At 54.6% G+C, this 23,719-nt stretch overlaps 1 protein-coding gene across 1 annotated transcript in view; it reads right to left on the reverse strand.

Annotated features, from left to right (window-relative positions):
* Positions 1–23,719, reverse strand: part of tgfbi (transforming growth factor, beta-induced) — a 105,248-nt gene that overhangs the window by 9,412 nt on the left and 72,117 nt on the right. Inside the window, exons 9-12 of the mRNA XM_072512368.1 lie at positions 12,846–12,983; positions 7,092–7,237; positions 6,070–6,206; positions 5,065–5,195 (exon numbers count right to left, since the gene is read on the reverse strand). Coding sequence (XP_072368469.1) covers positions 5,065–5,195; positions 6,070–6,206; positions 7,092–7,237; positions 12,846–12,983 — 552 coding nt within the window. The remainder of the gene's footprint in view (positions 1–5,064; positions 5,196–6,069; positions 6,207–7,091; positions 7,238–12,845; positions 12,984–23,719) is intronic.

Genomic DNA, 23,719 nt, shown 5'->3' on the forward strand with positions numbered 1-23,719 from the left:
ACTGACGCTCCCGCGCATGCGCCGCCCGGAGATGTCATTTCCGCGCCACCTGGCGGGGCACCAAAGGTCTTTTCCGCCAGCTGGCGGGGCGGAAATACATCCGGCGCCAGCCAAGCCCCTCAGTGTTGGGGCTCGGCCCCCAAAGATGCGGAGCATTCCGCACCTTTGGGGCGGCGCGATGCCCGTCTAATTTGCGCCGTTTTGGCGCCAGTTGGCAGACATCGCGCCGTTTCCGGAGAATTTTGCCCCTGGATTGAGGAAGACTTGCTTCCACTGCAGTTCAATGCACTCCAAAATGGATGATATGTCCAAAGCACATTCTGCATTCTCTGCCATATCTGGGGCAGAGAGTGCTCCAATTCGTGGGTAGATGTAGCGCTGAATTTTCCATTCTGTGCACAGCGGAGGAGAGAAAACCGGTGCGCAGCTTGCAGGCTGCACAGTTGAGTTTTCTCTCCAGATCATTCAGTACAGTGTGCAGAACAAATCTGGAGGCATGACTCCTGCTGTCATGCGAGCAGGGCGGGATCAGAACCCCCCCATATGGGGAACCCCACCAATGGAGCTACCAGAGCGCCTATTGGCAATCATGGGGCAGTGCTAGGGGGCAGTGCCTGGCCATGTCTCTCTCCTCCATGAGGCCTATACTTACCTGAACCCCCCCGCCCACACCACCCCGGCCACCCTGCCCCGCCCCCGTCCAGCCGGACTCCCTTCACCTGGTTCCTGTGTTGAAAAGCAGTTGTAAATCTCACCAGCATGATAATTCGAAATGTGTTGGGGGGGCGGGAAGGGACGATATGATGGGGAAACCGGCTAATTATAATTACATTCATTGAAATGAGATTCCCGACCTTCCTATGTGGCAGCTCAGTATGTTAGCGGCGGGGGGCAGAGAGAATCAGGAAACAAAACCTCACCGGTGAGATTTTCGTTTTCCGAGTCTCGTGGGATTGTGCGCCCACGTCGTCATTTGCCTTCGCGGCGAATTTGGGCCGAACATCAAGACGGAGTGCTTTGATGTTTGTGTACTCTTTCCAATGCCTGAACTTCACCTCTGTAAGCTCTCAATGAAATTTTTCAATACGTTCAGAGCTTTACCAAATAAAACTTTTCTATTTTGGTTGGTCACAAGCCAGGGACATCTACAAGTCGGAGGTGATGTTTGACCCCTTCAGCGTCGCTTTTACGACATCTCTAAGCTGTTTCCGCTGTCCTCTTGGGAGTCTCCAAAGCAGAACTGTTGGTTTGGAAGTCAGGGGCGTCATTCTCCGACCCCCCAGCGGGTCGGAGAATGGCCGTTGGCCGCCGTGAATCCCGCCCCCGCCTGTTGCCGAAGTCTCCGGTACCGGATATTCGGTAGGGGCGGGAATCGGGCCGCGCCGGTTGGCGGGCCCCCCCCCCCGTTCAATTCTCCGGCCCGGATGGGCCGAAGTCCCGCCGAGAAATTGCCTGTCCCGCCGGCGTAAATCAAAGCTGGTATTTACCGGCGGGGCCAGGCGGCGTGGGCGGGCTCCGGGGTCCTGGGGGGGGCGCGAGGTGATCTGACGCCGGGGGGTGCCCCCACGGTGGCCTGGCCCGCGATCGGGGCCCACCGATCCGCGGGCGGGCCTGTGCCGTGGGGGCACTCTTTCCCTTCCGCATCCGCCACGGCCTCCACCATGGCGGAGGCGGAAGACACTCTCCCCACTGCGCATGCGCGGGAAACTGTCGGTGGCCGCTGACGCTCCCGCGCATGCGCCGCATTTCCGCACCAGCTGGCGGGGCACCAAACGCCATTTCCGCCAGCTGGCGGGGCAACAAACGCCATTTCCGCCAGCTGGCGGGGCGGAAATCCCTCCGGCGTCGGCCTAGCCCCTCAATGTTGGGGCTCGGCCCCCAAAGATGCGGAGCATTCCGCACCTTTGGGCCGGCGCGATGCCCGTCTGATTGGCGCCGTTTTTGGCGCCAGTCGGCGGACATCGCGCCGTTGGGGGAGAATTTCGCCCCATATGTTCAAATCATCATTATGCATAATTTGGAGGTGATGATGTTCTCATGCACCTATTGTCCTTGTCATTCTAGGTGGTGGAGATCGTGGGTATCGGAGGTGTTGCCAAAAAAAATTTGGCTGCTATATTTTCTGTAAATAGTACACATTGTCACCACCCCTTCTAACACAGGCCTACTGTGGCTGCAGTTGATGTTTAGATTAATAGGTGCAGTATTAATCAAGTGGATTGTTTTGTCCTTAATATATTAGAACATGTTGAAAATTCCTCAGCTGAATCCATCCGTGGAGCAGAGGATATCCCAGTTTATTTCTGAGCTGTTACTTGGAGGTGGTGGAAACGCTCTGGGGTGACAAAAGCAAAAGCATTCGTCTCTGACCTAATGGAATAGCTATGACATTTGTGTCTGGTTAATGATGCCACCTGTGATGTTTGCCATGGGAGACCGTTCAATTCTCCGGCCCGGATGGGCCGAAGTCCCGCCGAGAAATTGCCTGTCCTGCCGGCGTAAATTAAAGTAGGTATTTACCGGCGGGACAAGGCGGCGTGGGCGGGCTCCGGGGTCTTGGGGGGGTGCGGGCGATCTGACCCCGGGGGTGCCCCCACGGTGGCCTGGCCCGCGATCGGGGCCCACCGATCCGCGGGCGGGCCTGTGCCGTGGGGGCACTCTTTCCCTTCCGCCTCCACCATGGCGGAGGCGGAAGAGACTCTCCCCACTGCGCATGCGCGGGAAACTGTCAGCGGCCGCTGACACTCCCGCGCATGCGCCGCCCGGGGATGTCATTTCCGTGCCAGATTGCGGGGCAACAAACGCCATTTCCGCCAGTTGGCGGGGCGGAAATACCTCCGCCGCCGGCCTAGCCCCTCAATGTTGGGGCTCGGCCCCCAAAGATGCGGAGCATTCCGCACCTTTGGGGCGGCACGATGCCCGTCTGATTGGCGCCGTTTTGGGCGCCAGTCGGTGGACATCGCGCTGTTGGGGGAGAATTTTGCCCCAGATGCCAGGCACACAAACTACATATCAATCCCAACAAAGCTGCTCTTCAATAATTAGCAAACGTGTTTGGCTCTGTCAATTGTGACGGTTTATGCAGTATCTTCCTCAAATCTGGCTGCTCTCAGGAACTGGTCATCAACCTCCACCCACCATGACCAACAAGCTGTGATCCTTATCAATGGAACCTTCACAGATCCTGCCTCAGTCATTGCACAATGGACTGTCTCCATATTGTTTGCTGCAGCACCGCACTTCACCTTCAACAAATTACCTACAGGCATGGAGATATTCTATTGGTAACACTATAAAAGACAGGCGATTAAGCTCATTTTTACTAGAGGATATTATTTCCTGCCACTTATATGATGTGAATCATAGAAGTTTACAACATGGCAACAGTCCCGTCGGCCCAACTTGTCCATGCCGCCCAGTTTTTACCACTAAGCCCGTCTCAATTGCCCACATTTGGCCCATATTCCTTGTTACCCATCTTTCCCTTAAATCTGTCTAAATGCTTTTTAAAGGACAAAATTGTACCCGCCTCTACTACTGCCTCTGGCAGCTTGCTCCAGACACTCACCACCCTCTTGCGTGAAAAGAATTGTCCCTCTGGACCATTTTGTACCTCTCCCCTCTCACCTTAAACCGGTGCCCTCTAATTTTAGGCTCCCCTACCCTTGAGAAAAGATGTTGACTATCTACCTTATCTATGCCCCTCATTATTTTATAGACGTCTATAAGTTCACCCCTAAGCCTCCTACGCCCCAGGGAAAATAGTCGGGAGTCTATCCAGCCTCTCCTTATAACTCAAGCCATCAAGTCCCGGTAGCACTCTAGTAAATCTTTTCGGCACTCTTTCTAGTTTAATAATATCCTTTCTATAATAGGGCGACCAGAACTGTACACAGTATTCCAAGTGTGGCCTTACTAATAGCTCGTACAACTTCAGCAAGACTTCCCAACAATGTTACTTGACACCTTTCAGCACATGTTTCTTTTCATGCATTTAGCTAGAAGTGAACACACAATATAACAAACGATTGAAGAAACAACGACGGTTAGTCAATGCTTGAAATTTAACTGGGAAAAGCAGCCATTCTTGAAAATTATGCATCTTGGGGCTAAGTTTCTTGTCACTGTCGAACTGACAGGGAAAAGCTGATTGCTCTGATACTTTCGAGTCAGAAATTTAACAAAACAGTAATTTTAATGCCCAGTCCTCCAAATCACGAAGAATAATGTAGTTGGGGAGGGAGAGTGTCAGTAGAGACTGTACTTTGGTCAACAGAACAGAATATAATCATACTCTCAGACACTGAGGGCCTAATTTAACTTCAAATGATTAAGTTAACTACTGTAACAGGCAAGAATAATAAATAATACTTTAATCAGAACCATTAAGTCAAAAACTCTGAACTTGAGCAGTAGGGAGCTCGAGTCTTCCCCAACAAAAGGCCACACTGCAAGAAAGAACAGCCAGACTATAAAACAAAAAATAGATAGAAATCGTTCATTTTCAGTGTATTGTTAATTTCCAAAATTACAATATAAATGTTTCTCAGCAAATGGTTCCTTGTTATTTAGGAATAAAAGTAAAGTCGCCAAGTCCCAAATGGCCATTGGCTACATTCCCCTCTGTAGGGTGAACCGATTGGTGGTGATTTAACCTGAGGATCACCTCACACCTCAGGCGAGGGACAAGCTTGAGAAAGAGGGGCCTTAATGAATAACGGGAATTGAACCTGCGCTGTTGGCCTCATGAACCAGCTGTCTAGCCAACTGAACTAAATCGGCCCATATAAATGGAAGGACATTTGGATGAAAAATCATGAATGCTCAACAAGAAATTACATGTGCTCAAAGCTGCACAGTATAGTGGTGAATTTACTGGGGAGAATGTCCAAATGCACCTGCTTCAGAAAACTTGAACATGTTAAGAGGTTTGCAAATTTCTATCGCTGCAAACAGGCAAACGAACATATTATTTGCACAACGGAATCTTCTAAACAAATTTAAATAGTGTGCCACAATATTTCAGATATATTGAAAGTGAGATGAGGATGCTGTAACTTTTACCGACTATTCTGTTCCGTTCCCTGTTAGGTAGAGTTAGGATAGCTTCATTGGTTGGTGCAAAGATTGTGAATGTGCCGGGCCTGTTGAGCGTTTCAGTCAGTCCTGCTGTCTGGATGGCTCCCACTAACATACTGAAACAATCAAAAAGCAAAAGATTCTAATTAACAGATTAATTTCCTTAATGATTTATTGAATTCACTATTGGGATCAGCAACAATGAACACAAACTTTTTAATTTTTAAGTGTTTCCTTTCCACCTTTTCTCCTCTCTATGCCATACATGACCTCAATTGGACCCCACCTGGATGCCAGCCTGGTGCTGCCACAGTGCCGAGGTGGCATTGGCAGGGGCACTGCCCAGGTGCTAATCTGGCAGTGCCAAGCTGGCATTTTCCCCATGCTGCAGATCGGCCCCGGGTTGTGCCCTGAGTGGGTGAGTACACCATTATACATGAGTTGGAGCTTTGGGCGAGTCAGGGGGTTGAGAGTTTGGGATGCCATTTAAAAATGTTGTCCAGCTCTCCTTCTCCACTTAGGAGTTCCGGCGAACAGAACACCTCAGTGCAAAAAATGGGACTAAGTGCGACCTCGTTGGGCATTCCCCGCTGAGGCCCCGTATCTACCCAAATGGGCGTTCAATAGCATGGTGTTTATCAGCGCTCCGAGCGCCGGGAAACACCCGGCTAAATACACTCGCTACGAAACTGTTCCCATTCGGGCGAGATCGCGCCCCAAGAATGTTTGCTGGACTAGCTCACTCCATTATTTTCCATCCTTTAACAATCGCATGACTCAAATGAGTAATGTACTATCCTGGAATTATGGTTGGACATCCTACTACTTGGTGTCCAGGATGTTTGTGCTTTATGGACTGTATCACCACAGGATTCCTTAAAAACCTTATTGTATTTTTAATTAATAATTTTATTCTGTATGATTACTCAAGCCCTGGATACTCATGCACTGCCATTGGAAATAACCATTCACTTTTATCTTACTCCATACCTGAAACGATCATCAGCTTTCAGAATGTCCATAACAGTTGCTACTGGAGGAGTTAGTATCTTGTCCATTATCATCATTGAACCATATCTGCCTCTTCTGTCGTGGGCAGCAATACATGAGTTTTCAACACATAAAGCCTTAAAGAGAACAGAGAATTTGATGGATCAAAAGACATTTTCTCAATCCAAGCTTTGCACCTTAAGCTTCAGCTCCTACTCTTCCAATGTCCTATCTTGAACATATGGTTATCATTAAATCATAATGAACATTGGATCATTATCAGTTATTGCGTTGGGAGAAAGGGTTCTGATTTCCATTCTAAAGATTACTTAAAATCATGATTTGTCTGCAAGCACTGGTGATGTACAAATGCCACTGTGTATTGACATAACATGTTATGCTCTGTGAGAAGTTGTTGGGTTGGCAGGTTAGTGGGGCCAGGCCATGCCGGTGAGTGCAGTACTGCAATATTCTCAATGTCATCAAGTTCAATGATTCATATACAAGGCTATTTGGAAACCCCAAATAATGAGCTGACATTATTGTACACAAATGCATTTAACATGTAATGATTTTTAAAAAATCTTTATATAGATATGTACACCTCTGATTGTATATAAATGTCAAGCCTAACGATAAACATTCTCTATCCCACCGCACCAGATTTCTGGTGCGCCGCGCCCCCAGGATTCTCCGTCTCATCAGCCGGCCAATGGGGTTTCCCACTGTGGGCAGCCCCACGCCATCGTGAAATCCCTGGGTTGCCGGCGCAATGGAGAATCCCGCCAGCAGAGAATCCAGCCCCAGATACGTCATGCTGTTATTTGTTCAATCAAAACCAACTTCATATCCAATCAAATGAGTCACATTTTAGTATCAGTTTCAAATTGTTTCTGGCATTTACAGGAAATTCTTAACCTCACCACCAGGCTCAATATCTGTCCATGATACAAGTGCCTCCAATTATTGTTCTTCTTCACAGTAATGTATAGAAGAATCCAAAATACTGAAAATACACATACATTACGGTACACAAAGACTCTCAGTTTTTTGCCATTCAGGGTTTCAAGCAGCTGCCCATGGTACAGATATTTGGAGGAGAGCTGATCTTTCACAATGTGGCTCAGCAGCAGGTTCCTCACATCTTCATTCATAACTGTTGACACCTCTGTATAAAACATAGCAGAGCACTCTCAAAAGAATGTATTTCACTTCAAATAATATTCATGTTGAGCCTGTTTGAGAAGCTGACTTTGTCCCTGTGCAACTAATCAAAAAAGAAATAAAGGCTTTCTGCACTATCCTGCATTCTTTGCACATTAGAGGAGAGGGTTTCAGGCACAAAACTACACAGATATGGAATGCTATTGTTAAAGTTTAAAATGTCAAAGAATCTGTTGGGCTAAGAAATAAGTGGTGCAAATAAAAGAATCCTTGTTGAACAGAAACAGACAGAGCTGCTGAAACATGGCAGTACAATAACAACCTAAGAACAATTCTTCTTGCATTGAGCAATATCTCGAGTGTCTAAAATACTAAGGTACTTCATCAAGTTCTATATTATCACTAATCACTAAAGTGGTCAATAGATTATGTCCCCACTAGGAACTTAACCCCGATTAATATACACACTGACCACAAAAGAGGTTCCTTCTAGCTATGAGGCCAATCCAGGATGGACAGAAGTACTTTTATTCTTTGTGCCTTTTGCCAAATGTCTATCAAACAGAACAATCCAATTGGAGTGCATTCACACCGTAACTGTTATGCTGCAGTTCCTGCACTACAGCTGCAATTTTAGCTGTGGCCATCTAGTATTACACGGGATTTAATAGCCTGCAGTGACTTCAGATCATTTACTGCCCTGATTACACTCAGGCTTTGACTTCTACCATCTTGGCAAGTACGTTATTTGTGAAGCTGGAACAGCCACGTGTTGCAGGTGGGAAGTCTATTTTGATATATAAATCAGGATCCAATGGCATATATATTGCACCAATTTCAATGTTGACGCACATATTGGATAAGTACACGGTGCTCATGTTCTGCCCATTTATAGAGCGAATTAACCTGGAAGGGGATATTAACCAGCAGTCCTGAAAAGGACCTTGAGGCCATTCAAGCATTAGCCTGAAAATGTTTAATTTTAAAAAAATTTCAGGGGTCATAATTTTCTTTCTGTCTCTACAGAAATACTTCACCCTGGGCATAAGCTCTCCCCCACCCACACTGAGGAAGCACCCTCCTCCTCATAGGACTCAGCTGATCACACCTCATTGTCAGGACAAGAAGCAGCCAAACGGATTCACGCAAATGAGGCCCGGACCTTTTTGATTTGTCCTCAGGGTGTGGCCATCGCTACCAAGACCAGCATTTAGTGTCTCTCCCTAATTTTGAAGCATAAATGGATCAGCACATGTTGCGTATATGTTCTGCCTATTATCACCAGCCCATTTATTGGAAGGCAGGGAAGTAACCAGCAATCTTGAAAGGGACCACTGCTACCACTGTTGCTGATAGTGGAAGGAGTGAAACTGTAAGGTGGTGGATGTGGTGCTTTATAGGTGGTGGACAGGCTTTGTGGAGTCAGGAGGCGAGTTACTCGCTGCAGAATTCACAGCCTCTCACCTGCTCTTACAGCCACAGAATTTATATGGTTGTTTCAGTTCAGTTACTTATCAGTGGTAACCCCCAGGATGTTGGTCGTGGGGTATTCAGCCTGGTAATGCCATTGAATGCTATGGGGAGATTGTTAGATTCTCTCTTGTTGGAGATGGTCATTGTCTGGCACTCAACGTGTGAATGTTACTTGCCACTTATCAGCCTTCACACAGCTTAGACTTCACGGGGCAATGCAGCAATCGCAACTGTACGCAACCTGCCAATGGCACGTTTTGTGCCAAACTTTATTTTCAGCCCCAGTGTGAGCCAGTCTGAATCTGACGTCAGCAGCTGGTACCAGAACAAGGTGGCACAGGGCCCCTTGGTAGTCTCATTCTGCTTCATTCCAGGATCAGTTAGAATCCTGACACCTAATGTACTAACCAGAAGATTGGCAAAGTTCAAGCTTCCTCACACTAATGTGAAACATAGGCCGGGATTCTCCGTTCTCGTGTCTGAGTGCTTGGGATTGGTCCCCAATGGCTCTAGCAGCACCCCCAAAGTGCTATTCTATGGCACCTGGAAAGAAATTTGTTGGAAATCGGGTTTTGTGGCACAGTGGTTAGCACTGCTGCCTCACAGCACCAGGGACCCTGATTCAATTCCGGCCTCTGTCTGTGTGGAGTGTGTACGTTCTCTCCGTGTGTGCGTGGGTTTCCTCCGGGTGCTCCGAATTCCTCCCACAGTCCAAAGATGTGCAGGTTAGGTGGATTGGCCATGCTAAACTGCCCCTGAGTGTCCAAAAGGTTAGATGGGATTACTTCCACTTTAATATGAGAAAATGTTATTTCTTACATACTGAATTACTGTTTACAGGGTTTAGAGGTGCAGATAAGAACACTTTCACTTTGCTGCGAGGAATGTGTATTTATGAGATAATGAATGACTGTGGGCAGCACGGTAGCACAGTGGTTAGCACTGTTGCTTCACAGCTCCAGGGTCCCAGGCTCGATTCCCGGCTTGGATCACTGTCTGTGTGGAGTCTGCACGCTCTCTTCGTGTTTGTGTGATTTTCCTCCGGGTACTCAAGATTATTTAACACCTTGCCACTCCTCAGACTGCAAGCTGCAGGAACCATGGGCGTCATTCTCCGACCCCACACCGGGTCGGAGAATGGCCGTAGGCCGCCGTGAATCCCGCCGCCGCCCCCGCCGAAGTCTCCTGTACCGGAGATTGGGCGGGGGCGGGAATCGGGCCGCGCCGGTTGGCGGGACCCCCCGCTGGATTCTCTGGCCCGAATGGGCCGAAGTCCCGCCCAGAAATTGCCTGTCCCGCCGGCGTAAATCAAACCTGGTATTTACCAGGGGGACCAGGCGGCGTGGGCGGGCTCCGGGGTCCTGGGGGGGGCGCGGGGCGATCTGACCCCGGGGGTGCCCCCACGGTGGCCTGGCCCGCGATCGGGGCCCACCGATCCGCGGGCGGGCCTGTGCCGTGGGGGCACTCTTTCCCTTCCGCCTCCGCTACGGCCTCCACCATGGCGGAGGCGGAAGGGACTCTCCCCACTGCGCATGCGCGGGAAACTGACAGCGGCCGCTGATGCTCCCGCGTATGCGCCGCATTTCCGCGCCAGCTGGCGGGGCAACAAACGCCATTTCCGCCAGCTGGCGGGGCGGAAATCCCTCCGGCGTCGGCCTAGCCCCTCAATGTTGGGGCTAGGCCGCCAAAGATGCGGAGCATTCCGCACCTTTGGGCCGGTGCGATGCCCGTCTGATTGGCGCCGTGTTTGGCGCCAGTCGGCAGACATCGCGCCGTTGGGGGAGAATTTCGCCCCATGCTCCTCAATACTTGCATCAATTCACTCCAGCGGGTTCTTTTTGCTGGGAGACCAGAGCTCCCATCTGGCTGGTGAATGGTGAGTCCTGCCTATTGAGCTATTTGCATGAACCCGCCGTGTCGGGGCGGAAAGCCCGCTGGGACGTCGGGAAATCCGCGATGGCTGGCATGGGAAGCATGGAGAATCCCAACTGGTTCGTCAACCGGCACGAATCCTGGGCTGGATTATCCGATTTTGAGGATATGTCCGGAGGATTCCTGGCGTTTTACATGTGAACAATTGCCGTCGCCCAGCACCGATCCTCCGACTGGTGAGGGACTAGCAGCCGCGCCACGCAAAACGCCCAGCCACTACAAAATAAATGGCTGGAGAATTGCTGGGTCTGTGGCCGCGCATGCACACAATGATGACCAGCAACAATCACGCCGTACGACATGGTGCAGGCTGCACAAATGCGACCTGCCAAGTAGTGCCCCCCTGGACACCCCCTCGCACCCCCTGGCCACCCCCCACAAGTCTCCACAGCCCTCGCCAAAGCCCCCCTGGCCAGCAGCATGGCTCCCACCTGACTGTGGCAGCGCTGTACGCAGTCCGCAGCTGCCACGCCGGGTTCCCGACCACTGAGACCACATGTCAACCACACGGTCGGGAACTCGGCCCATCGGGGGAGGGCCTTCAGGTGACGTCCTTCAGGTGACGTTCGGAGGCTGTCCCAACAGTGCGCGCCACGATGACGCCGTTTGAGAGGGCAGAGCAGCGCAACCTGTGTAAAACAGTTGCCACCCCCGATTCCTGATTCCGAAATAGTCGTCGGGAAACGGAGGATCCCGCCCCCGGAATTTGCCTCGCCGCAGGATTCTCCCCAAGACCGGCACTCCCAATCTTAGAGACGGTGAACGGAGAATCCCAGCCATAGTGTGCCAGCACGGTGAGTGCCGAGCCTTTCAAGGTATGGAATGTGCTTCAGTTTGACCTGGGATATTGCACTCTGATCAAATTAATTTTAAATTGTTTTATCTCCCTACCAGCACGATACCGATATCAATCATTTTATTCTACTTTTTATGTGCAATTTTCAATAATTAATGCTTTTTTAATGCAGGGAAACCTCATAAATGTCGACCTTTCACTCGATGATATGAATATTCATCTCAAAGATCATCACAACAAAAGAAGAAGTTCTAAGTTCAAAATAGTTTAAAATGTACTAAATAACAACTCCCCTGTCATGTGGGCAGCACTGTAGCACAGTGGGTAGCACTGTTGCCTCACAGCTCTCGGGTCCCAGGTTCGATTCCCGGCTTAGGTCACTGGCTGTGTGGAGTCTGCACGCTCTCCCTGTGTCTGCGTGGGCTCCCTCCGGGTGCTCTGGTTTCCTCCCACACACCCCAAAAGACGTGCCGTTAGGTGAATTGGACATTCTGAATTCTCCCTCTGCCTCCCGAACAGGCGCCGGAATGTGGCGACTAGGGGAGTTTCACAGTAACTTCATTGCAGTGTTAATGTAAGCCTACTTGTGACAATAATAATGATTATTATTAGTAAATACCCATGGATGTTGGAAATTTGAAATAAATACACAAAATACTGGAAAGACTCAGCAGGGGTGGCAGCATCTGTGGAGAGAGAAACAGAGGGCAAGATCTCCCGGCTGGTCATGCTGACAGGATGTGCTGGTCCTGCAGGTGGCGCATCGCTGCCATGGATTTCCCGGTGGAGTAGGGTGGACTCAATGGGAAATCCCATTGACCGCCGTGAGACCAGAAGGTCCCTCCGCCAGCCAATGGCAGGCCACTCTCAACACTGAGAAACAAATAACTTCATTGCAGTGTTAATGTAAGGCTACTTGCGATGCTAATAAAGATTATTATTGTTACATGCCTCGGCGAGGACAGAGAATCTCACCCAGAGTTAGCATTTCAAGTCCATATGATTCCCCTGACATCTATTCGGAGTAATGTAACACATGGAACGCAGCTTTTGCAAAAACTGAATAAGTAATTTAAATTCACTGATCAACCTGCAGTATTGATGAAATTATAGTCACTGATACAGATTAGTACAGATGGGAAATATTTAACTTTTACTTTCATTTACTTGGAATTATTAGATTAACATGTGCTCCTGTTTGTGAGATCAGTAAATGACTTCCTTACATACTACAAAACAGGATTATTTTGATTCATAAATCAAGAACGGCAGTGTCTAATTCCACTGAGCAATTTAACATTTTGTACTGCTTCTTTGAAAACCATACTTGGATGAATGTTTCAAAAATAAAAAGACACAGTGAATTGGATTTTGTTTTTAGAAATGTATATGGTGCGCAGATTCCCCTTACCTGTGAATGCTACATCCTGAGGAGCAAGAAGCGTTAAAAGTTCTTTCCCTTCTAGATAGGAGGTCAGGCCAGCTTGTTTGAAGAGGTCTCCAATCTTGGTGACACCAGGCTTTTTAGTCAACTCTAGAAGCGTCTTGGCTGTAAAATAATCAAGATAAATGAATCTTTTGGAACAATTTGTAGCAGAAAGCCAACAAGATTTATTTTGGAATTATATGTTTAAAAAATGGAAAGGGGGTGACACGGTGGTGCAGTGGTTAGCACTGCTGCCTCACGCCGCTGAGGACCCAGGTGTGATCCGTGTGGAGTTTGCACATTCTCCCAGTGTCTGCATGGGTCTCACCCCCACAACCCAAAAGATGTGCAGGGTAGGTGGATTGACCACACTAAATTGCCCCTTAATTGGAAACATTTTTTAAAAAAGGACTGATTTTCTAAATCAAATGCATTATTTTCACAAGCTCCATTTGTCGACATGTTGCAGTTTATCAATTACTTTAAAAACGCACCGATACAATTTTGTACATATTTATTGTTTGTGCACCTATTGAATGACTTCTTTTCATCAGGATTGAATTTGTTTCTAATCCCAAGATCAAAAATCATGCTTCACCTCTGATTGTAAAGCAGTGAAAGAACTGGAATTAATAACAAAATACTGAATGATGTTGGATTCGAAATAAAAGAAATGATTAGGCAGTCACATTGACTTTGCTGGATATTGCAAGCAATTTTAATTTGCTCCAGAAAATAGCCAGGTCAAATGGAAAGCTAATACTGAGTGGACAAGCACGCATCTCGAAACAACCCGGAGTTCACAGGTCAGAAAATAAATCAGAGCAACGCGGGAAATTGTCAAAAGGTAAATGAATATAAAAGAGGTTGTGAACTCCATACAAAAGGCATAGCACTAAAATTATATGCCAAACTCTAATTCACCTCTTTTCTTGATTCCTCTACTGTTGCAAAATCATTAGACTGCTGAACCAACATCGAGAGCTGGTTGAGCAGAAATGTCCTCCAATTAATATTAAGTTGTTCAAAACCATTGTTTTCAGTCCCTTCTCAAAACTCTATTCCCCTGGCAAGCGACTCCATTCCTATCCCTGGCAACTGTCTGAGATTAAGCCAGTCTGTCCACAACCTTGGTGTCACATCGGATTTTGAAACTCCCTCCCTACACTTCTCCCCACTCTCTACCTCGCTTTCCTCCTTTAAGGCACTTAAAACCTAACTTTTAGTCCCAGCTTTCAGCTCTCCAACTATCTCCTGATGCGGCCCAGTTCAAACATTGTTTTCTGGGGCGAAATTCTCCGTTATCGGCGGAAACTCCGCCGATCGGCGCAAAAAACGGCGCAAATCCCACTTGCGTCACGTCATAAAAATGGGCCAATAGTCTGCAGCCCGAAATGGGCTAGCAGCGACGTAACGGGATCCGCGCTTGCGCAGTGGTTCACGCCGTGCAGCGTCATACGCGCTGCACGGCGTGACGGCTCATAAGGCCGCGCAGCTCCCCCCCACCCGACCGGAACACCCGACCGCAACACCCGACTTGATGGCTGGCCGTCGCTCAGCCCCGAGGTTCGAGTCACGCGATGTGGAGGCGCTCCTGGACGCGGTGGAGCAGAGGAGGGACGCCCTGTATCCCGGGCACGGCCGCAGAGTTGCCCCACGCCACAGCCGGCGTCTGTGGAGGGAGGTGGCAGAGGCCGTCACCGCTGTGGCCCTAACACCACGGACAGGCACCCAGTGCCACAAGAAGGTGAACGACCTCGTCAGAGCAGGCAGGGTGAGCCTCCCCCATATCCCCCATATCCCCCCCTCCCCATATCCCCCATATCCCCCCTCCCCCATATCCCCCATATCCCCCCTCCCCCATATCCCCCTCCCCCATATCCCCCATATTCCCCCCTCCCCCATATCCCCCCTCCCCCATATCCCCCATATCCCCCCTCCCCCATATCCCCCCTCCCCCATATCCCCCCTCCCCCATATCCCCCATATCCCCCCTCCCCCATATCCCCCATATCCCCCCTCCCCCATATCCCCCCTCCCCCATATCCCCCATATTCCCCCCTCCCCCATATCCCCCCTCCTCCATATCCCCCATATCCCCCCTCCCCATATCCCCCCCTCCCCCATATCCCCCCTCCCCCATATCCCCCCCTCCCCCATATCCCCCCCTCCCCCATATCCCCCCTCCCCCATATCCCCCATATCCCCCCTCCCCCATATCCCCCCCTCCCCCATATCCCCCCCTCCCCCATATCCCCCCTCCCCCATATCCCCCCTCCCCCATATCCCCCATATCCCCAAGTGAATCCAGCCCTAACCTTAACCTCTGCAATGCACGCGCAACCGATGGCGTGCATTCATATACCTTCCTAACACTGTTGCCTTTTACCCCTGCCACCACCCCCCCCCCCCCCCCCCACAGGAGAAGCGCGCACACAACAATAGGGAGCATGTGAGGACTGGAGGAGGGCCCGCTGATGAGAGGCCACTGACCGTACACGAGGGAAGGGCCCTGGAACTGGCTGGCGGACCTGAGGACCGGGAGGTTGCTGATGCAGAGGTCGGGGCCCCACGAGCAAGTGAGCCACCAACAGCCCGTCCCCATATCCCCCCTCCCCTATATCCCCCTCCCCCGTATCACCTGATCACTGCCTGATGTCTAACCATGCATGCTTCATTGTGTATCGCAGGACCAAACGTCCAAGCACCCATCCCCGCAGATGCAGACCGCCCGCAGGATGCCCCTCGGAGACCACAGGAGACAGAGAGACCCGCACCCTCCAGCATGCGACGCCCACAGGATGCCCCTCGGAGACCACGGGAGACGGAGAGACCCGCACCCTCCAGCATGCGACGCCCGCAGGATGCCCCTCGGAGACCACAGGAGACGGAGAGACCCGCACCCTCCAGCATGCGACGCCCGCAGGATGCCCCTCGGAGACCACGGGAGACGGAGAGACCCGCACCCTCCAGCATGCGACGCCCGCAGGATGCCCCTCGGAGACCACGGGAGACGGAGAGACCCGCACCCTCCAGCATGCGACGCCCGCAGGATGCCCCTCGCACATCACGGGAGACGGAGAGACCTGGAGCAACAGGGAGACGACACCCCCGTCACGTGCGGGAGCGACCACCCAGCGATGAGGGGGGCAGCCACAGGCCCCCGTCACATCCGAGCCAGGACACCACTAACCAGGACACCACTATCCAGGACACCCCTACCCGGGACACCACTACCCAGGACACCCCTACCCGGGACACCACTACCCAGGACACCCCTACCCGGGAAGACGAAATACCGGACAGTGACTCAGAGTGGATGGGTGGAGACGAACCCCCACCCCAAAGTGCCATGGACTCAGAGTGGGACGAAGAGCACGACACAACGCCACTGCTGTCACCAACACCCTCCACCATCGCAGAAACACTCACCACGGTTGGGCACTTTAGTGATGAGGCGTCTGGTACACTCACTGGTGCGCACAACACAGCCGTCCCGGTACAGCAGGTGGAGGTAGGAGCAGCAGACGGACCGGGCGGTCGGAGGGCAGCCCAGGCCAAGCGAACATCTGCCGCCCAGATGGATCCCGGGTTCCTGCAGTTACCACACCCACACATAGATCCGATGCAACCACCGACACGGAGACGAGCGAATAGGGTGACGGGTGGCTTGCGGCGGCTGCGGTCGCAGGTGGAGGAGTCCACCCGCGTCCAGGAGCTGGGAGTGGTCCCGGTCATGCGTGCCACCCAGGCTGACACCGCACGGGTGGCGTCCGCGGTGGAGGCAATGGGTGCGACGGTGTCAGACATGGGGAACGGTTTGCGAGGCCTGGGGCCTTCCGTGCAGGCGGCGTCTGTGGCCCAGGAAATGGCTGCCCTCTCACAGGAGGCCATGAGCCAGTGCCAGCGCCAGATGGCAGAGGCGCTCAACGCCATAGCCCAGTCTCAGCAGGCCATGGCCCAGTCTCAGCAGGCCATGGCCCAGTCTCAGCAGGCCATAGCCCAGTCTCTGCAGGCCATGGCCCAGTCTCTGCAGGCCATGGCCCAGTCTCTGCAGGCCATGGCCCAGTCTCTGCAGGCCATAGCCCAGTCTCTGCAGGCCATGGCCCAGTCTCTGCAGGCCATGGCCCAGTCTCAGCAGGCCATCGCTGAGGGCATCGGCGCCAGTGGCCATGTGCGAGCTGGCGTCGCACTGTCGCAGACAGGGTTCGACAACCCCCTGGGCTCCATGGCTGCAAACCTGCAGACCCCTGTCGATACCAGCACGGGCCTCCAGGACTGGCAGCGCCAGATGTCGGGGGCGCGTCGGATGGCCAGTCCGTTCGCATCCCCCACCCATGTAGAGGCCTGGGGGCCATCGGGCACCCCGAGGGAGGAGGAGGTGGTGTGGTCCGTCCCGGCTCCCTCTGTAGGGGAGGTCCCGGTACACCGCGACACCTCGGACTCCCCCCCCTTCCATCCCAGGTGCATCGGGTGGGCAACGGGCAGGACAGGCTGGCAGCTCGCCATCCCAGTCGCCCGGGCCGCAGCCTGGCCCATCTAGGCCAGGACGCCCCAGGAAACGGCCGCCAAAGGGATCCGGTGTCAGAGGGCAGGAATCACAGGAGTCCACCTCCAGTTCTGCTGTACCGTCTGGGGAACCACGTAGACGTAGTCAAAGGGCCCGTAAGGCCAAACAATTAGACACTGAGTAAGTTGGCACGGGTGCAGGGCACAGATGAGTTTTAGGGGCTAGGGCACGTGCATGAACTCCTTTGGTTATTAAAGTCAATGTTAAACCTACCGAAGCTGCCTTTGTGCTCTGTCCAAAGTGTGCGGGCGTGTCATGTACGTTGAGCGCAAGTGTGTGTGTGACAGGTGGTCTTACCTCAGCCCCAGGTGAGTCTGCCCCCTTCCCCCTGGGCCGTCATCAACATCCCCCGGGCAGAGGACGGGACCGTGCGCTGCAGTGTCACAGCCGCATGCAGGGATGGTCCGGGTGGATGGTGGTACTGTGGCCATGGGTCAGACATAGTCCAACGATGTAGAGCCAGGAGCTCATCGGAGGCGGGTTGTCATCATCCTCCATGGCCTGCGATAGACACGCGTCCACCCGCAACTGGGTGAGCCCGGCCCGTTGTGCCGCCGGTGGATCGGCAATTGGGGGTGGGGGGGTGGTGTGCATGCGGGTGGGGTGTGTGGGGTTGGGGAGGGGGGTGAGGGTGCTGGGTGGGTGGATGGGTGGGGGGTGTGGGTGGTCGGCTGTTGTCATGGTGTGCGGTCTGTGGCCATACTACCCGATTCCCACGCCCATCTAGTCAGTGAAGCGGGCGTCTATCAGTCTGTCCCGTGCCCGCTGGGCCAGCCGGTAACGGTGGACAGCCACCCGCCTGTGTCTACCCCGTCTGCCCTGACCATTGCCCCCATCCCCCTCATCTGGAGAGGACTGGGCCTCTTCCTGCTGCTCCTCCACTCCGCCCTCCTCTGCCTGCGGCACATCGCCCCTCTGCTGGGCTATGTTGTGCAGGACGCAGCACACCACAATGATGCGGCCGACCCTATCTGACCGATACTGGAGGGCGCCCCCAGAGAGGTCCAGGCACCTGAAACGCATCTTCAGCACGCCAAAGCACCTCTCGATCACTCCCCTTGTCGCTACATGGGCATCATTGTAGCGGTTCTCCGCCTCATTGCGTGGCCTCCGTATAGGCGTCATCAGCCACGATCGCAATGGGTAGCCCCTGTCGCCCAGCAACCAGCCCCTCAGCCGGGGATGGCGTCCCTCGTACATGCCGGGGATGGATGACCGCGACAACACGAATGAGTCGTGTACACTGCCTGGGTGACGGGCGCAGACGTGCAGGATCATCATGCGGTGGTCGCAGACCACCTGTACGTTCATTGAATAGGTCCCCTTCCTATTAGTGAACACGGCCCTGTTCTCTGCAGGTGGCCGCACGGCGACGTGCATCCCATCGATCGCGCCCTGGACCATGGGGAACCCGGCAACGGCAGAGAAGCCCACGGCCCGGGCATCTTGGCTGGCCCGGTCCACGGGGAAGCGGATGTAGCGGTGCGCCATGGCATAAAGGGCATCTGTCACTGCCCGGATGCACCGATGCACCGATGTCTGCGATATGCCGGACAGGTCCCCACTCGGTGCCTGGAATGACCCCCGTTGCATAAAGGTTCAGGGCCACCGTAACCTTGACGGACACGGGGAGAGGGTGTCCCCCACCAGTGCCACGCGGTGACAGGTGTGCCAGCAGGTGGCAGATGTGTGCCACGGTTTCCCGGCTCATCCGGAGTCTCCTCCTGCATTCCCGGTCCGTGAGGTCCTGGTATGACTGCCGGGGCCGGTACACACGGGGCGCCCTCGGGTGCCTCCGTTGCCGTGGGGCCACGACGTCCTCCTCCCCCTCCTCGTCCTGTCGGTCAGGTGTCCCTCCAGCCTGGGCGGCTGCCGCCTGCCCCTCTGCGGCAGCCTGCGCCGCCTCTCTGGCACGCTCCTCCTCCTCCTCCTCCTCCTCTTCATCCAGGGCAACATAGACATGAGCGGCTGCCACCACGGCGGCCAACATCGCTGGATGGTCTGAAAACATGACGGCCTGGTGGGGGGGGAGGGGAACGACGACATGTCATCATTGCCCATATCCCCTCCTCCCCCCAGCCAGGTGGCATGGACCGCATGGGTCCAACTGTTGGAAGCTGGCACCTGGCCAGGTGGACCAACTCATTTGCCCTCCCATCACCCACCCCGGCACGGACCCCCTCCCCAACCCCCAACCTCCACCCCAGCACGGACCCCCCCCCAACCTCCACCCCGTCACGGACCCCCTCCCCAACCCCCAACCTCCACCCCAGCACAGACCCCCCCCCCCCCAACCTCCACCCCGGCACGGACCCCCCCCCAACCTCCACCCCGGCACGGACCCCCTCCCCAACCCCCAACCTCCACCCCAGCACGGACCCCCCCCCCAACCTCCACCCCGGCACGGACCCCCTCCCCAACCTCCACCCCAGCATGGACCCCCCCCCCAACCTCCACCCCGGCACGGACCCCCTCCCCAACCACCACCCCAGCACGGACCCCGCCCCCCAACCTCCACCCCGGCACGGACCCCCTCCCCAACCTCCACCCCAGCACGGACCCCCCTCCCCAACCTCCACCCCGGCACGGACCCCCTCCCCAACCTCCACCCCAGCACGGACCCCCCCCCCCAACCTCCACCCCGGCACGGACCCCCTCCCCAACCTCCACCCCAGCACGGACCCCCCCCCCAACCTCCACCCCGGCACGGACCCCCTCCCCAACCTCCACCCCAGCACGGACCCCCCCCCCCAACCTCCACCCCGGCACGGACCCCCTCCCCAACCTCCACCCCAGCACGGACCCCCTCCCCAACCCCCAACCTCCACCCCAGCACGGACCCCCCCCCCCAACCTCCACCCCGGCACGGACCCCCTCCCGGCACTCCCCCGGAGCCCAGCCTACTCTAACCACCCCCCCCCCCCCGCCGCACACACACACAAGCCGAGACACACCTCTCCTCACGCAATCAGTCTGCGGCCACGCCATTTCCTGCCCAGAGCCAACCCCCCAGGCCGTCACTCACCTCCTCGCTGGTCGGCGTGAGCCTGGAGCACCGGGTCACGCCGATGAAAAGGAGGTTTGATTCACGTCGACGTGAACGGTCATCACGTCGACGGGACTTCGGCCCATCCGGAAGGGAGAATATCGGCAGGCCGAAAATCGGCTGCCTTGCGCAGACCCGTGACATTCTCCGCGGCAGCGGCGCCATTAACGCCCCGCCGACTTTTCTCCCTTCGGAGACTTCGGCGGGGGCGGGGGCGGGATTCACGGCGGCCAACGGCCATTCTCCGACCCGGCGGGGGGTCGGAGAATGACGCCCCTGATGTTCCTGTGAAGTGCTTTGGGACTTTTCAGTTTCACTGGGCTGGTTTTAGGTGGCGCCATTGTCCCTGTCTACCTATGCCAGCGATGGCAGTGCAAAGGTGCCAGCCTGGCAATGCCAAGGTGCCCAGGTGGCAGAGGAGAGTTAGGGGTGCCATCCTGCCCTGTCCCAGGTGGCGTAACGCCTGGCTCACATTTGTGTGACCAGTACTACTTGACGCTCACGCGCACTCTGCCGGCCGGCGGAAGTCCGCGCATGCGCGGGAGCGTCAGCGGCTGCTGACATCATCCCCGTGCATGTGCAGACTGGGGGGGGGGGAGTGCGGGCACCTCCGCGTTGGCCATCGCGGAGGCTATGGCTGACGCGGAGGGGAAAGAGTGCCCCCACGGCACAGGCCTGACCGCGGATCGGTGGACGCCGATCGTGGGCAAGTCCACCGTGGGGGCACCCCCTGGGGCCAGATTGCCGCCCCCCCCCCCCAGGATCCCGGAGCCCGCTCGCGCCGCCTGGTCCCGCCGGTAAGGGAGGTGATTTAATTCACACCGGCGGGACTGGCATTAAAGCAGCGGGACTTCGGCCCATCGCGGGCCAGAGAATCGCCGGGGGGGGGGGGGGGGCGCCGACTGGCGCAGTGCAATTCCCGCCCCCGCCGAATCTCCGGTGCCGGAGAATTCGGCAGCCGGTGAGGGCAAGATTCACTCCGCTCCCCGGCGATTCTCCGACCCGGCGGGGGGTTGGAGAATCCCGCCCCTGGTTTGTGATGCAGGGCGATGCCAACAGCATAGGTTCAATTCTTGTACCGATGACCAGAGGCTGCTCTCCCCTTTTGAGAGGGAGTTGACTGGTGGTAATTTAACTAGAGGGTCACCATACCTCAGGCGAGAGGCATGTTTGAGAAGACGGGGCCTTCATGAATACCCTCAGCCGGTATGAGAATTGATTCCATGCTGTTGCCGTTGCTCCGCATCATAAACCAACTGTCCACCCAACTGAGCTAACCGACCCTCAATCAGCAGACACCTCCGTGCACCAGCCATATAAATGCTGCTGCTATAAGATTAGGATGGAGGCTGGGAATTCTTTGGAACTCACCTCCTGACACCCCAAAGCCTGCCCACCACCTACAAATAAACAAACAAAAGACCTGGGGCAAAATTCTCCGGAAACGGCGCGATGTCCGCCGACTGGCGCCCAAAACGGCGCCAATCAGACGGGCATCACGCCGCCCCACAGGTGCGGAATGCTCCGCATCTTTCGGGGCCGAGCCCCAACATTGATGGGCTAGGCCGACGCCGGAGGAATTTCCGCCCCGCCAGCTGGTGGAAACTGCCTTTGTTGCCCCGCCAGCTGGCGCGGAAATGACATCTCGGGGAAGCGCATGCGCGGGAGCGTCAGCGGTCGCTGACAGTTTCCCGCGCATGCGCAGTGGAGGGAGTCTCTTCCGCCTCCGCCATGGTGGAGACCGTGGCGGAGGCGGAAGGGAAAGAGTGCCCCCACGGCACAGGCCCGCCCGCGGATCAGTGGGCCCTGATCGCGGGCCAGGCTACCGTGGGGGCACCCCCCAGGCCAGATTGCCCCGCAGGACCCCGGAGCCCGCCCACGCCGCATTGTCCCGCCGTTCAAAAGGTGGTTTAATCCACGCCGGCGGGACAGGCAATTTATCGGCTGACTTCGGCCCATCCGGGCCGGAGAATCGAGCGGGGGGGGCCCGCCAACCGGCGCGGCCCAATTCCCGCCCCCGCCGAATATCCGGTACCGGAGACTTTGGCAACCGGCAGGGGCGGGATTTACGGCAGCCCCCGGCGATTCTCCAACCCGGCGGGGGGTCGGAGAATGACGCCCCTGTTCCTGGTATAAACAAATAATTCTAGGGGATTAGATTGTGCTTCGACCTCTGGGGCTGAGGTGATGAAATGTTGCCTTTCCATCAGGTTTGTACAGTCCCAAAGTTAAGTCAGTTGATGACAATTGTTGCTTTCTGCTTTTGCACTTCCACCACTGCCCCACCACTGGCCCAACTCCCTGACAATCACGGTTCCGTGCCCCCATTTTATATGGCAATCTCTGCCTCTGAGGCCCAGATATTCACCATGATGGAGAGTCTCTCTGTTGTGGCAAAAATAGTGGAACTGTCTGAAAATTGTAAGGCCTGTCCCCGAACACGGCACTGCCCATTATTTGAGGTAGTGGGATTGGCAGTGGGACACATTTCGTGTATGAAGATTTTACGGAAGCAGCTTAAACCAGCAGCTGCCTCCAGTTTCGTCACATTTTGGTAGCTTCGGGTTGTGAAAGCCGGGGTGTGCAAAGTAGACCTGCTAAGTACAGGTCTGGACTTGGCGCATTTGTTTGGATAGCCAGCACACCCCCTTTGGAGAGGTCTGGTACCCCTGTGGAATTTGCTTTAAAATTTTATTCACTGCCCCAAAAGAGTCACAAAACAAATTAGGACTGTCTCCCCTTAGCCCAAGAGTAGGAGGGTGAGGTTCCTCGTCTTGTTGTTGCCCTCGCCAACTTGTGCACCCAGGTGGCAGGAAGAACGTTGTGCTGGGGGAGGGTGCACAAAACTTTGTGCAAAGAAAGATGGGTGTGGCACCCTGACACTAAGAGGGCTTCGAAGCCAGTCACTGAGTCACCCGCCGAGGCCAGAGGGAGGGCAGAAGATGGCCAGGAAGATTCTCCCACAGGGAAAGGCTATGATGGACCATCTATTCCAGGGTCAGCTAACAGTTTGACAATATTTACAGTTTTGACACTAACTTGACAAGGTAACGACATCACAGGGACTTGAGTATTGATGACTTGCATGATGCACGGTGGCACAGTGCTGCCTCACAGCCGCAGGGACCGGGTTCAATTCCGGCCTTGGGCGACTGTGTGGAGTTTGCACTTCCTCCCCGTGTCTGCATGGATTTCCGCCAGGTGCTCCGGTTTCTCCCACACAGTCCAAAGATGTGCAGGTTA

Source organism: Scyliorhinus torazame, chromosome 7, assembly GCF_047496885.1.
Source record: "Scyliorhinus torazame isolate Kashiwa2021f chromosome 7, sScyTor2.1, whole genome shotgun sequence".
Lineage (NCBI taxonomy): Eukaryota > Metazoa > Chordata > Chondrichthyes > Carcharhiniformes > Scyliorhinidae > Scyliorhinus > Scyliorhinus torazame.